Source organism: Dasypus novemcinctus, chromosome 3 (genome assembly GCF_030445035.2).
Source record: "Dasypus novemcinctus isolate mDasNov1 chromosome 3, mDasNov1.1.hap2, whole genome shotgun sequence".
Lineage (NCBI taxonomy): Eukaryota > Metazoa > Chordata > Mammalia > Cingulata > Dasypodidae > Dasypus > Dasypus novemcinctus.
In genome coordinates, this window is record NC_080675.1 from 16949051 (window position 1) to 16963960 (window position 14910).

The 14910-nt window shown below is 45.0% G+C and overlaps 1 protein-coding gene across 7 annotated transcripts in view; it reads left to right on the forward strand.

Annotated features, from left to right (window-relative positions):
- The window catches only part of TTC7B (tetratricopeptide repeat domain 7B), a 304943-nt gene that overhangs the window by 215364 nt on the left and 74669 nt on the right, over positions 1 to 14910 (forward strand). For all 7 annotated transcript variants that reach the window (XM_058292461.2, XM_058292482.1, XM_058292458.1 and 4 more), the window contains one exon: positions 13838 to 13954. In XM_058292461.2, the coding sequence (XP_058148444.1) occupies positions 13838 to 13954 (117 nt within the window). The remainder of the gene's footprint in view (positions 1 to 13837; positions 13955 to 14910) is intronic.

A 14910-nucleotide genomic window follows, 5' to 3' on the forward strand; every position in this document is an offset into this window, starting at 1 on the left:
ATTATTACATTCCTTATTTATTAGAAATAGCATGCTTGATGATGGTGCTTGAGTCCACAAGCCTCACTTTCCCCCTTCTTACTAATGATAGAACCCCTCATATCCAGCTGAGCATATGGCTTTGCTAGCTATTTTACTAGCCACAGATGCTTTCTATATCTTTGCAGAGCGGGGTGGTGGGGGGTGGGGGGGGTGATGTTTATTTCCTTATATAAGAATCTGTGAAGGTTGTGCCAGCAGGGTTTTTGTTTTTTTTTAAACCAACTCTCCCTTTCCCTCTTCCCATCATGTTCCCTTCCCCCCCCCAACCTCCCTTCCTCCAGTAACTTCTAGTCTGCTTTCTAACTGTGAATTTACAGTTTCTAATCCCCTCTTATGAGTGATGTCATACAGTTTTTGTCCTTATGTATCTTGCTTAAATCACTGAACATAATATTTTCAAGGTTCTATGTTGCAGGATATCTTATAACCCCTTTTTTGTTCAGAGCTGAATAATATCCCATTTTGTGTATGTACCACATTTTGTTTATCTATTCATTTCTTAATGGAAATTTAGGTTGTATCCAACTGTGGGCAGTTGTGAATAATGCTGCTATAGGCACTGTTGTACAAGTAGCTGTTTGCAACCCAGTTTTCACTAGCTTGAGTATACACCTAGAAGTGGGCTTGCCAGGTCAAATGGTATTTTTATGTTTAACTTTTGGAGGATCCACCATATTGCTTTCCACAGTGGCTGCACCATTTTATTATCCCACCAGCACCACACTGGTGCATCCTCTCCAACACTTACTTTCCATTTTTTAAATAATATCCATTCTTGTGGGTATGAAGTTTTATCTCATTGTGTTTTTAATTTGCATTTCCCTAATGGCTGATGATGCTGAGCATCTTTTCATATGTTTATAAGCTATTTGTATATTTTCTTTAGAGAAAAGTCTATTCAAGTCATTGGCCTATTTTTTAATTGGATTTTTTGTCTTTTAGTTCTTGAGTTGTAGGGTTTCTTTGTATATTCTGGATATTAAACCCTTATCCAGTGTACAGTTTGAAACTATTTTCACCTGTTCTATAGAATGTCTTTATACTTTCTGGGTGATTTCCTTTGATGCACAAAAGTTTTAAATTTTGATGAAAATCGAATTTGTCTATTGTTTCTTTTGTCATTTGTACTTCTGGTGTCATAGCTAAGAATTCATTGCCAAATCCACTGTCATGAAGATTTGCCCCTAGGTTATCTTCCAAGATTGTGTAGTTTTAGCTCTTATCTTTAGGTCCTTGATCCATTTTGAGTTGATAATTTTGTATACAGTGTGAGGTAGGGGTTTAACTTCATTCTTCTGCATGTGGATATCCAGTTTTCCCAACACCATTTATTTATGAGATATTTTTTCCCCACTGCATGTACTTAGCACCCTTGTCAAAATTCATTTGGCCGTAGATATGTGAGTGTATTTCTGTACTTTCAGTTTTGTTCCACTGATCTGTTTGTCTGTTTTTCTGCCGGTACCACACTGTTTTGATTGTTGTTGATGTGTGATACAGTAATTTGAAATCAGGAAGTGTGAGTCCTCCAACCCTTTATTCTTTTTTTTTTTAAAGATTTATTTTTATTTATTTCTCTCCTGTTACCCCGCCCCCACCCCAGTTGTCTGTTTTCTGTGTCCATTCACTTTGTGTTCTTCTGTGCCAGCTTCTATTCTTGTCAGCAGCACTGGGAATCTGTATCTCTTTTTGTTGCATCATCTTGCTGCATTAGCTCTCTGTGTGTGCAGCGCCACTCCTGGGCAGTCTAAACTTTCTTTCATGCTGGGTGGTTCTCCTTACAGGGCATACTCCTTGCACGTGGGGCTCCCCTACGTGAGGGACACCCCTGTATGGCATGGCACTCCTTGCATGCATCAGCACTGCACGTGGGCCAGCTCCACACGGGTCAAGGAGGCCTGAGTTTGAACCGTGGACCTCCCATGTGGTAGGCGGATGCTCTAACTGTTGGCCAAATCCACTTCCCCCTTTATTCTTTTTCAAGATTGTTTTTGCTATTTGGGTCCCCTTACAACTCCATATAAATTTGAGAATCAGTTTTTCCATTTCTGGAGAAAAAAAAAGGCTGCTGGACTTTTAATAAGGATTATATTGAATTTGTGTATTGCTTTGGTAATAATGATATATTAATGTTGTCTTCCAATCAATGAACATGAGCTAACTTGCCATTTATTTAAGTCTTCTGTAATTTCTTTCAGCGGCGTTTTATAGTTTTCAGTATACATGTCTTTTGTATTCATTTTTAAATTTATTCCAAGATATTTTATTCTTTTAGATGCTATGATAAATGGAATTTTTTTCTTAATTCCCTCTTTAAATTGCTCATGGGTAGTGTATAAGAGCACAGTTGTTTTTTTGTATGTTGATCTTGTACCCTGCTACTTTGCAGAATTCATTTATTGCTCTAATATTTTTTTTTGTCCTCCTTTTGGTTTACTATATATAAGGTCATGTCATCAGCAAATATAGTTTTACTTCTTACTTTCCAATTTGGATATCTTTTATTTCTTTTCCTTGCCTAATTGCTCTGGCAAGAACTTCTGGTACAATATTGAATAGCAGTGGTGAAAGTGGGCATCATCATTTTATTCCTGATCCTAAGGGGAAAGCTTTAGCTTTTTACCATTAATGATGTTAGCTATAGGTCTTTCATAAATGGCCCTTATCATGTTGAGAAAGTTCCCTTCTGTTCCTAGTTTTCTAAATGTTTTTATCAAAAATTGGTGATGGATTTTGTTGAATGCCTTTTCTGCATCTATTGAGGTAATCATGTGGGTTTTTCCCCTTCTTTCTATTTATGTAGTACGTTACATTGATTTTTGTGTGTTGAACCACCCTTGTATTCCAGGGATGAATCCCACTTGGTCATGGTGTATAATCTTTTTAATATGCTATTGGATTCAGTATACTAGTATTTTGTTAAATGCACTGTCACTCCAAAGCCTCTTGTTAAGTGCTGGTGGGAAGCCAGACACTGCTGCTTTCAAGGCCAAAACCTAAGCCAGCATCACTGCTCATCCCCCAAATATAAAACCAGACCCAAAAATATACAACAGGGAAAGGAAAAAACAACAACCAACTCCCCAGAAAGGAGAGAGAGAGGTGCATTGGCTCTTTATGTCCCTGTAGATGTTGGTGTAATGCCAGAAGATGTTGCTTCTGAGAGAAACCAAGACTAGTGACAGAAATAGAAACACAAGAAAGAGAAAGAAGAAACGCAACCAGTGAAAGACTGCACTGGCTCCTGAGGCCCCGGGAGATGCTGGGGTGAGGCCAGAAGCCGCTGCTGTGGAGAGGGCCGAAACCCAGGCCCCAGTCCATGCTGTGCCCTCAGGGTCTGCCAGAGCAGAAGACGCCCCCACACAGAAGGAAACAAACAAACAAAAACCAGCCAAAGAGGGTGCACTAGCCTGATCCGGGTGGACGACGGTGGAAGGCTGGAAGCACCACCGCCCAGAGGGTGGAAACTCAGGCCAGACTCCACACCAGACCCGCACTGATCCCCCAGACCAACCTCAACCATCAACCCCAACTTTTAGAGGAGGAGGTTTCCAATGCTGGCCATGGGCCCCAGCCACTGCTTCTGGAATCCAGGCCATTGACCACAGCCACAGCCCTTTCTGCAGCTGCTCCTGCACAGCTGGTCACTGGTTCATGCCTTCACTTACAAAAGCTGAGCTCTCTGCAGCCTCGCTTCCTCTGGCACTCCTGCAGGTGCTCTGAATGCCCATTCTGGTTCCAGGGTTACCACCTAGTTAATGCCAGTCTCTTTTTCCAGCTCTTTGATTTTTCTAGTGGAGGGAGCATTATGTAAAATTCCCTACTCTGCCATTTTGCACCTGCGCTCTCCCTCAGATTATTTTGGCTAATGAGGACCATCTACTTCTTCCTCCAAGGGGCCAAAAAGTAATTCTTTGTGATATGCACTGCCTGGTGTAATTGCATGTCATTTCCGTCGTGTCTGCTGCCAGGTATTATCAACTGGGGAGGATTCTGTCAACTACACCTCATCTTCCAGGAGACACTTGGAATTGTTCCATTTCTCCAGAGAAGCTGGGTAATGGGTGCTTCATCAGAGATTGATCCAGACCCCCCATAGGCAGCTCAGGGCTATGAAGACAAACAGTTGCTGCAAATAGAAGCAGGGCTGATTGCTTTCAGCTTTAGTTAGAGATTGTTTTCATTATCCTTTAAACTTTTTTTTTTATTAATAAAAGAGATCAGTCAAATAAAAGGCCTCACCAGCATTCTGCATGAACAGAAGTTCAGTGTTCTCTGGGAATACAGACAGGCAATCCGGAAGGCTGAGCCTTTGGCCTGGCAGGACACTGGCCCAGACCTCTCCCGGCTTTGGAAAAGAAGGCACTTATGAAAGCAGATGTCAGTCTGGAGTTGAGACCCCAGAACAAGGACACAGCAGGCCAGGGGGGACATTGCAGACCTGAGGAGTTAGTTTTTGGGGGTGAGGGGGTGGTCAGTGGAGGATGAGCAGCCAGTTTGCACCCTAGCCTCCCAGCACCTTTCAGCTGCCTTCTCCAGAAGCAGCCCCTTGTCTGTGGTGCTCAGCATTCACCCCCAGTGTCCTCCCAAGGGAGAGAGCACACGCTCCCAGCTGCTGCTTTTTCCACATGAAGATCGCTCATGTGCCATTCTCCCTGCACCCATACCTGAGAGACACCCCGCCACCTCCACCTTTTTAAGGGAGAGAGGAGACTCCAAAGCGGATTAACGTAATCTTGTGTGGAACTGATTATCCTCTCCTTTCCCCTCCACCCGCATCCCAAAGCTTGGGTGTCCAGGGGTCTTTTTTAACAAAATGCCTTCTATCCTTTAAAAATGACCAAAGGTGTCGTTTCGGGATCATTAATGGAAGTCACTGCAGCAGAGTACAAGAAGCCTGGCCAGATTGCGCCGATGCCGTGTGAGACGTCTTTGAAATCGGTCTTTTGAGCCCTTTGAATGGATCCGATTCGGAGGCGTATAGACTCTTGGCTGTAAAAGGAAACTGGGGACATCTGTTCCGTGGGAGAATGCCCACACCAGCGTCCCTGCTTTCCTGAGCACTTGCCCTGGTGTTGCCGCTGCCTCTCTGGAGAGGGAGGCCTTCTCCAGCTTTCTCTTATCCCAAGCCTAATCTGTCCCGGAGGGCCTTCTCCCATTGTTCCTGGCTGGACAGCACAAAACAAATACCACCAGTCCTCCTTATTTGCTGGTTCCATCTACAAATTTGCTACCTGCTAAAATATATTTGGAACCCCAAAATCGGTCTCATGGCACTTTCGCAGTCGCCCACAGACATGTGCAGACGGGCAGGTTCCCAGCTACAGATAAGGCAACTCCCGGCCTTCTTGTTTCAGCTCATGCTGTAAACAAGTATCCGCTTTATGAGACATTTAGTGCCATGTTTTTCACATTTTTGTGCTTTTTGTGGGTGAGTTCCCTGTTTAAAATGGCCCCCCAAGCACAGTGCTGAAGTGCTGACTGGTGTTGCCAAGTGCAAGAAGGTTGTGACGTGCCTTTCGGAGAAAGCACGTGTGTTAGATAAAGGTGGTTCAGATATGAGTTGTAGGGCTGCTGGCTGAGTTCAATGTTAATGAATCAGCAGTATACATTAAATAAGGTGTCCTTAAACAGCAGCACACATAAAACAAGGTTATGTATTGATCAGTTGCCTAACTGGAGAAAATGTGACCAGAGGCTGGCAGAAAACTGACCCTGAATTTCCCTGGGGACAGTGGTTCAATGGTCACTTATACAATATTTGCAGTGTTTTTATAGAACATAATTACTGCAAATAATAATAATCAACTGTACGTCTGCTTCATTTCTATCTCAGAATTGGTAGCATTCTAGCTTGAAAAAAGGAGTTGAGTACACTGACCTCGGGGAAAACATCTCTAATTCTGAATCAAAACGTTGACCTCTACAACTTCCTGACACGGGGATGAGGCTGCAGGAGGAATGTTTTCTTCAAGTGCAGAGCCTTTGAAAACCTTGAGGGAGTCACCCTCAACATCCAAATATGTGACAGGTGAAGAGTGGACCTGGCAGCCGGACACTGGCTTCTGGCTCCTCCTTTCCCGGGGGCTTCCCATCCACTCTGCCAGCCAGCGTGAAGAGCCCCTGCTCTCTGCCAAGTGTGGCACCAGGCTCTGGAGATGCAGAGACAGAGCCCGGCCCCTTCCTTCAAGCAGCTCACAGTCAGGCGTGCAGGCAGAATTACATGCAGGGCAACAAGTGCCCAGGAGGGTCACCACTGCTGCCACCCTCCCCTTCGGGGAACAGAGCTACCTGGGTCTGGACAGAAGTCCTACTTTTGCACAACTCCCTTAGCACAATTGCCAAGCAAAACCAAACCAAACCTCTGTTATCCACTAAATGAGAACACAGAGAGGTCAAGACAGAATGGAGGGAAAGGCCAGCTTCACACGAGCAGCGCTCTGGTGCAAAGACTCACGGTCCCATTCAGGACGCCGTCTCAGACAGGCGGGTTAGCCACCCTTAGCTCCTAAGGAGCAGTTCAGCTTCCCAGCACCTTGCCAGATTCCTTCCTTCTTGGCTCCCTTCCTGATTTTGCGTGGAGGGTGCCATTTCATTCACCCCCTAGTGGGAGCCAGGTCCTTGGTGTCTTAATGCTTCTGGGGCTATGACAAGAAGAGCTTCTTGCCCTGAAGAGTCATACATGTCTAGCATTTGGTTGTTTATATTATAATTCCTGGATTCTTTTGAGTCCATCTCACAGCCTAGCCTGCCCCTTTTCCTTCTAGGTCTAGGTCACACAGGATTGCCGTGGGCACCTGCCGTTGTCCGCGGAAGTGGGCCCCAGTGTCTCGGTTCTTCACTTAAGCTCCCATCCTTAGTCTTGGGAACGTGTGCAAATCAGGACATTGGGGGCTGATTGGATACAAAGGCAGGGAAATCCTCCAGAGAGACGGCCCTTTGGGAGAGGCAGGTCAGCAGAACAGCGCGGGCCTGGGATGGCTTTCAGCTCTCTTAGAAAGTGCCAAATGGGCTTATGGTTCTGAGAGACTAGGTTATTTCCTTTAAGAGCCAGGGTAGTTTGATGGGAAGACTTGCTTTCAAATATTTCCTCTTCATGCATTTACTGACCAGATGGCTCTTGGCGCAGACTGTATAAAAAGCACTTGCTCACCAGCTCGTTTACCAGCACCCTGAGGGCACTTCTCTGTCTCTGTCTCCTGCTTTGCCCTGACTGCCTCAGCTCCCTTCCTAGGGTCAGACAGCATGCAGCAAGTAGCTCTTATTTTTCATGGGATTCTCTGTTGCTTTGCGGGTAACACTAAAAGAAATGTCTCTTTTCATACAAATGTCAAACTCAGGGATTGGAGGCGGTCTTTTGAGACATGGGCATTTCACCCTGTCCATATAATTTCCAGGGTAGGTGCTGGCTCCAGGGAACTAATTGGAATGGAGATTGAGAGCTGAAGTGGGAGCAAAGATGAACCAAACTGGGGTTTCTTGAGGTGATTTATTCCAGCTAAATATGTCCATTTTTTGTTCTAAAAATATGGCTAGAAGGATGGGGGAGTAGTGCAGATTGTTGACACTTTGACGGAAATGAGAAGCAAAATGTAACTGATACGGGATCTAACAGGAGTTCCTGCCTGTCATGAAAAGAAGAAGCAGGATTAGGATGTAAAAGACGCAACTAACTCGTCATAGACGGGCTGTGGATCTGTCCCAGCACCGTTGCTTGCAAGCAGCCTCCCACCAAGGACAAGGGGCTGCTAAGATCTGGAGCATGAGGCATCTGTTCCTGATACTTTGACCCTGCGAATCTTTCCCTTGCTAAATAAGTGTGGACTCGATTTCCCCAGGAACCGGTAGATCTTGGAGTCTTAGCTGAGATAATGCCACTCTCTCACACAAACTGATAATGAGGCCAAGGTGGGTGAGGTGGCATATGCCAGAGCCAGCCACCAGGATCAGTTGTTCAACAGGGCTTTTGTTCCTAGAGAAGATGCGCTTAGGATTAGAGGTGCACTCTTCAACCCTCCCTTGGTGGTTCTTCTGGCAAATGTCCAGGAGTCAGAATGTGCTTTGGGTTTTGTAAAGGAAACCATGGCCTCAGATTTGATCCCTGAAAAGCTTGTGGACCAGGGGTTCCAGCTGTGGCCTGTGAACTGCTGTCCTCCAGCCGAGCCCTGCCAGGCCAGCACTCCCAAACTACCCCCGGTGCCTTTGGCCCTGCCCTATTTATCCTCCTGCTTCTGGGACTGCTGAGTTTGGGGGCCCTGAAGAGGAACCACAGAGGCTCTGGGATGAGTCCTCTGTGCTCCACAGGCACCAGGTGGTGCCCTTAACGAGATGGCCCAGGTTTGTGCACTGAGGCTGCCCTGGCAGACCCTCCATGGAGACATACATGGAGGACTGGGACAGGGTCGTACAGCAGGATCCAGGAGAAGCCCTCCGGAACGAAGAGAAGCCTTCTGTTCAAGACCACAGGTGGGTGCCACTCATATGTGAGCTTATTTTAAATGGTTGTTCAGAATTCCCACTGAACTTAGGAGCCAAAAACATCCTGTGAGCTCACAAAATACGTATGGGAATTAAATAAACACAAGGTTGAATCCCTAAGTACAGAGGCTTTGGGGACTCTTTTCCCTGGATGACTTAAAAAATTTATCAGACCATTGAAGGTTAGGGTAGAGAGTTGAGACCTAGAGCAGTGCTCCTTAACCTTCATGTAGACTCGAATCACCTGGGAATCTTGATTACGTGCAGATTCTGATTCAGTAGGTCTGGGATGGGTAGAGATCTGCATTTCTCACAAGCCTACTGGGAATGCTGAGGCTGCCTTCCTTGGAACACATGCAGATATAAAGCTTAGAAGACCTCTTGAGATCTTTTCTAGTTTTGGATTTTTGAAGAAATATAATTTTTTTTCTAATGAACCAATGAAGAGCATGTCAATACAGCAATTAGGTAAGCCAGATCATCTAAGAAATTGTTAATTTCCTCTGTTGAATAGATAGATCATTTGGTGATATTTATTGAATATTCATCATTAGCAAGACCCCAAGTGGTGGGGTTTTTTGTGTTTTTGTTGTTGTTGTTGTTTAAAGATTTATTTATTTCTACCCCCCACCCTTTATTGTTTGTGCTTACTGTCTGTTCTCTGTGTCCATTTGTTGTGTGCTCTCTGTGTCTGCTCATCTCTTTTTTAGGAGGCACTGGGAACCAAACCTGGGACCTCCTAAGTGGGAGAGAGGTGCTCAATTGCTTGAGCCACCTCCACTCCCTGCTTTACTGTCTTTCTCACTGTGTTTCCTCTTTGTGTCTCTTTGTTGTGTCAGCTTGCCATGCCAGCCCATTGCACCAGCTTGCTGTCTTACTTGTCTTCTCTAGAAGGCATCGGGAATTAAACCAAGTACTTGAGCCACATCTGCTTCCTCCAAGCAATGTTTGACACCTAGTGGGAATAGCTAGTTCTAAATCTCTCTCCCTTCCAGCTGTTGTGAGAGGGGCTACGGAGCAATTTGAAATCTCTTGGCTCCAGGGTCTGCACAGCAGTAAACCCAGCATCACTGGCTCATCTGGCGATGATCAGGCCTGATGGACTGTGCCATGACAGACAGCTTGCAGGCCAGTCACAGTATTGATTTTCAGTGACAGTGTGACTTAAGCTGGAACCAGACACTGCATTCACTAGAACCACTTTCATGTTTATGTTCAACATATAAAGGATGAACTAATTCAAATTCATTATGAGGTGCGCACATGTATAGGTAGCCAACTGTGTAAATATAGGATGAATAGACAGAATACAAAATTATTTTATACATATGAGATAAAGAAGAAGATAGATTCTGCCTAGTATAGGGGTCATGGAAGACACTAGAAAGTGGAATTTTCACCGCTAATAGAGGGAGGAGTACAGGGAAGGCCTTCCAGGCAAGCAGATGGCACCCTGGGGGATAGGGAGGTGTGAACCTACCAAGTGAACTCAAGGAATGGTGACGGGTGCATCCCATAAGGCGAGCAATGAAAAGTCATGAACTTCACCAGAGCAGTAGTATCTGCCTTCTAAGCTCTACGCTAAGCCAAATGTATTTCTTGTTTTAAGAGTTATCTTAGAATTCTTTAAAAAACAAAAAATCCCCCAAATAAGGTGAAATATTATTTCTAGTGGAAAGTAAAACATCGATTAACTGGATCCTTCAAATGACTAGAATTTTATATGTACCAGACTTTTGGGTGAAAGAGGCAACACAAAAAAGCACAGGCAAATTTTTAGAAGAATAATCTATGAAATATCCTAGGAGCAATACCTCAGCAGCTCACATACCTGCTCTCCTACAGCCCAGCCTAAGTTTCAGAGCCAGAGTCTGTCCCAAACCAGAAATCCCACTTAATACTGGCGATTAGGTCTCTTCTCCCAATTGGACTGTAAGTACTTTGAGGTCAAAGGGCCATATCTTATACCACCTTGTAGTCCACACACCATCTAACACAGCTTTTGCACATTTTAGGCTTTTAATATTTGGCAATGGATTAGAAAATTGTATTTATCCATAATGAAGATGTATATGTATCTTCATTGGTGAGGTAGGATAGTCCAAATACATTTCAGTTCTTCTCTGTTTCATGTTCAGTGCTTTGGAATCAGATAGATTTGGGTTTAAATATTTGTTCTACCAGGCACTAGTGGTGTGAACTTGGTGTGAACGTAACTCTCAACCTAACTTGCAGGGATGTGGTAAGAATCAGTGATTAAGTATCTAAAATGTCTGACAGCTTCTGCTTTCATTACTCCTGCACTTCCTGGCTTGTCACTTGTTGCTACACAGTTGTGAGTCCTTGTCCTGTTTGTGATTGCATTTCCCTTGGGGAGGCTTAGCTCCTGGTATTTCAGGCTAGGTTCAGTAAAGGGGTGCTATTCGACTTGAATCTTGATGGGTGAGCGGGTGCTTACAAGGTGGAAATGATTGGAAAAGGCCTTCCAAACAGAGGGAAGGGCATGTCCAAAGACCCAGAGGCATGAAGGAGAAGGAAGGAAGGTGTGCCTGGCTGCAGTGGCAGGTGGATGTGCCGGGCAGCAGACAGGCCCCGGCTGAGCGTGTGGGCAGAAGCCAGGTCATGGAAGGCATTGTCTGCCATGCTAAATTTGGACCTTACCCTGTGGGTGAAATGGAAGCCTGGCTATCAGCAATGTAGTCAGGTTGGCAAAGCTCTTATGTGGCAAGATTCTTGTATCCTCTATTCTTCATTAATTTCTTGCAATTTTCAATAAGTCTCTGAACAAAATATATCTTTCTTAAAAATTAGGTTAATGAACTTTGAGCCATGTGTAAGGAATGAAAATAGACCATTTCCCTAGCATGTAACTTCTGATGAAACATCTTACTTAACTCCTGGCTGGACTTGGGTGATGTGGTCAGCAAACTGTCCTGACCTGCCAGTCTCTTTTGCCCTCTTTATGAGGCTGACAGTCATATCGAAATATATTGAATGCTAGTTTGGCCCGAGTCTTTTTTTTTTTTCCCCTCCAGGGTTTCTTCAGTAGATTGAATCTCTCCTATCTTTGGACATCAACTGCCACAAATTGATGCTAATCATTGTTTGTGTACCCTTCATTTCTCTGCTAATGTAACATACACCCTGCCAGATGTTTTCGAACAATCTTGAAATGTGTGAGCAGACAAGTATCACTTGTTCTGTTTTCAGTATTGTTTTCTGCCTTATAAACAAGTTGAAGTTGGAGGAATGGTTGAAAGGAGCACAGCTTCTTTGAGGCAGCTCCTCCTTCTCCTGCTCACGCATCCAAAAGCATATCAGAGTTAGCCTTCCCTGGCTACCTGCAGTTGTATGGGAAATCCCTGCCCAGGCCGAGAGGCCTCTGGCTTCTCCCCTGCTCTGCTTCCAGCTCCCTTTCTCTGCCAGCCTCTCTGCCATGCTCTTCCTCTTGCTTCACTTCCAGGTGCCTTTTCCATCATTTGTGCTCAGCAGTTCCACTATTGTTCTTCCTGTCTGGTGCTCTTAAATCCAGCCCACACCTTTTCAACTCCATATCCTGAGTCAAGTGTTTGAAAGCTGTTATTTCATGTTAATTAGAAGTTCTTTTTCCAGCCAAAAAGCCTTGCACAAAACTGTGCCCCCAAGCTGAGGCTTAGAGATGAGCTCTAGCATTTTGTGCTTTGGATACAGTTAAAGGGATCATGGGTAATTGCTGTTAGAACCACACTGCTGCCTGCCATGCAGGGAAATCTCCTCCCACCCACTACCCTTACCCTCCCTGGGCAGTCAAGCTCCAAGCCCGGCTAAGCCAGAGGAACTCTGTGTGCCTCCCAGAGACTGCATCCCCATGTGCAGCAACTGTGTGGCCTCCCTGGGCTCCGCATCGTCCTAGGTGGGGTCTCCCCTGGCCACAATTGCTTGGCAACCACCTCTCATCCTGGAGGGCCTCCAGATAGGGCTCCTCCAGGTGCTGACAGGGCCATTTGGCAGCTGCTCCTTCCTCAATACCCTGTCTCCTGGGTGACCCGAGTTTAGTGGGAGTTTTTGGTGGAAAAGTACTCCCAGCACATTCTGGACTTGGGGGACATCATCACGAGTCTGCTTCTGGCTCCTTAAAACCCTCGTAGGCAGCCCTAGCAAGGCTTCAGAAGGTGTTCTACATCTTCCTGAGATGTTTCTGGGCAGAATCCAAGTCCTGTTCTCACTTCTGGTCTCACTCTTTATGCCCACCTGTCTGTACATCTGGGACAGCATCCATCCCATTACCTGGCCCATCATCCCGTCATCCCTGCAAACCAGGCTAAAGGAAGCGGCAGCCTCGCCCACTGAGAGCCCCAGCACCCTCTTGGGGACATGGCATATGGAGTCACAGAGCTACGAAAGAAACACGGTGTTTGGCCAATGAATTGTACCAAGAGGAGTAAAACGGCCAATAGGATATGAGGCACAGAGCCGTGTGGGTGAAATACTAGACTTCTTAGAGACAGTGAAGAATCACTGTAGTTTCTTGAGCTGAAAATGAAAATCATTTTTGGAGATCTTTGTAATAAGATTTCTTAAAGTCAGGCACGTTGGAGGACAGGCAGCCTATCAAAAAGGTATCCACACTTACACCAGAGCCTTCGCTAGGATAGTGGTGATGAGCTGGGGGCCCAGTAGAGCTGATGTCTGTAGACATGGCCTAGAGACACGGAATTTGGGAATGGTGTAACTCTGAGGGGCCAAGAAAGAGAGAAGGTTCTAACCTTAGTGCTCAGAGAGTGAAAACGAAGGGAAAAGATTATGGAGTGATTTGGTGACATCCGAGCCCCTAAATAGCAGCGCTGGGGAATGGGAGAGGACCTCGCCAGATGCCGCATTTTTTTAATTCACCTTCAAGTCAGGGTTTGCAAAGTTGGCCAAATTTGTTCACCTTCACATAAGAAAGTTACTTGTAGTTATTTATATTGTGTAATTCTGTAAATAAAGCAAGATTCACTTTTAATGGATTTTTGAATTCTCAAAATAAAGTCGTTTTCTTCTGAAAATCACATTCTTAATAAAATTCCTATGTTCTTAATAAAATTAGCTACTCTGATGCTTTTAACCTGACCACAAATAGTCATGTTGTACTTGTCTTTGCCTTGGTGGTAAGATTTATGCAAAGCCATATATTGAGCTGCAAGTTCTGGAATCCTTTTTCCCTTGGAGCGAGCGTTTGGACACCTCTTCCTGAATGAGTACAGTAGCTGCCAGGTCTAAGCCCACAGCTTTGTTTGGGTTTGGTCAGGACTCTGGCTTGAGCTGTGTGTTTTCTCTCTTTGTCTCCCTACCATAGACTACTGTTTTCCAAAGTGAAGTTGGAGTCACTCTGCCGGGGCCCGGATGAGGCTCTCCTCACCTGTAAGCACATGCTACAAATATGGAAATCTTGCTACAACCTAACCAATCCCAGGTAAGAGAGGAGCAATGCCTGTTTTGTGAGGTTTTTGCATGGGGCCCAGCTGTCTGTGCCACCTCTGGCTGGCCCTTAGCAGGCAGGAGCTCTGCCGCCCTGTGCACCTCAGGACTCCATGAGGGGCAGATGATAGCCGTGGGATATCCTCCATTTTTAAAGAGGATTTTCTCCCGGTGGCCGATGAAGCCTCCAGATAGTGAGTTTCTTTTGCTTTTGTTGCCATGGTGATCCACAAGGCTTGATTCACAACTGATCTCTATCTCATTTCTCCCTGCCTGATTCCTAATTTACCTAATTCCTCTGAAGAGTCTCCTTACCTTTCTGATGGCTTATGGACAGACTGGTCAGCTGCATGTTTCAAGTGGGCTTCTTCAGCAGTATTTCAACAACCTGCCTACACAGCAGGAGGCTGATCCTCCTAAGGAGAGGGGCATGATAACATATAACTGGCATGATAACATATAATTTTTTAAAAATTTAAATCATGACTCCTACAAATATAAAATAAATACATATCAAAGATTTTATTTACTTCAGTAAAATGTTCAGACCCCTTCAAGAAGAACTTGAAAAATGATGATAGATATTGGCAGGAATGCGTTATTGGTTTGCAAAGCTACACATACACACACACACAAATTCATCTCCTATAGGGCAATGAAATGTATTGTTTGGAGTTATCTTTTCTGCATGGTGGAAATCAATTGTCCCTCTATCAGACAAAATTAATTTGCATTATGAATAGTTTTCAATAGGTTACCTTCTGCCCCAGTGTGAAATAGCCTGGTCAGTAGAAAGTCAGCCAGAAGTGCACACCCCATAGAATCAGAACTTCCCGGGAGGTCCACTAGTTAACACACAGCATTCCACTGCAAGACACCGATCATCTATTTTGGCTACTTCCAGGTCTCGGACAATTTTTGCTTTTGTGCATTTGGATTACTAAGTGTGCC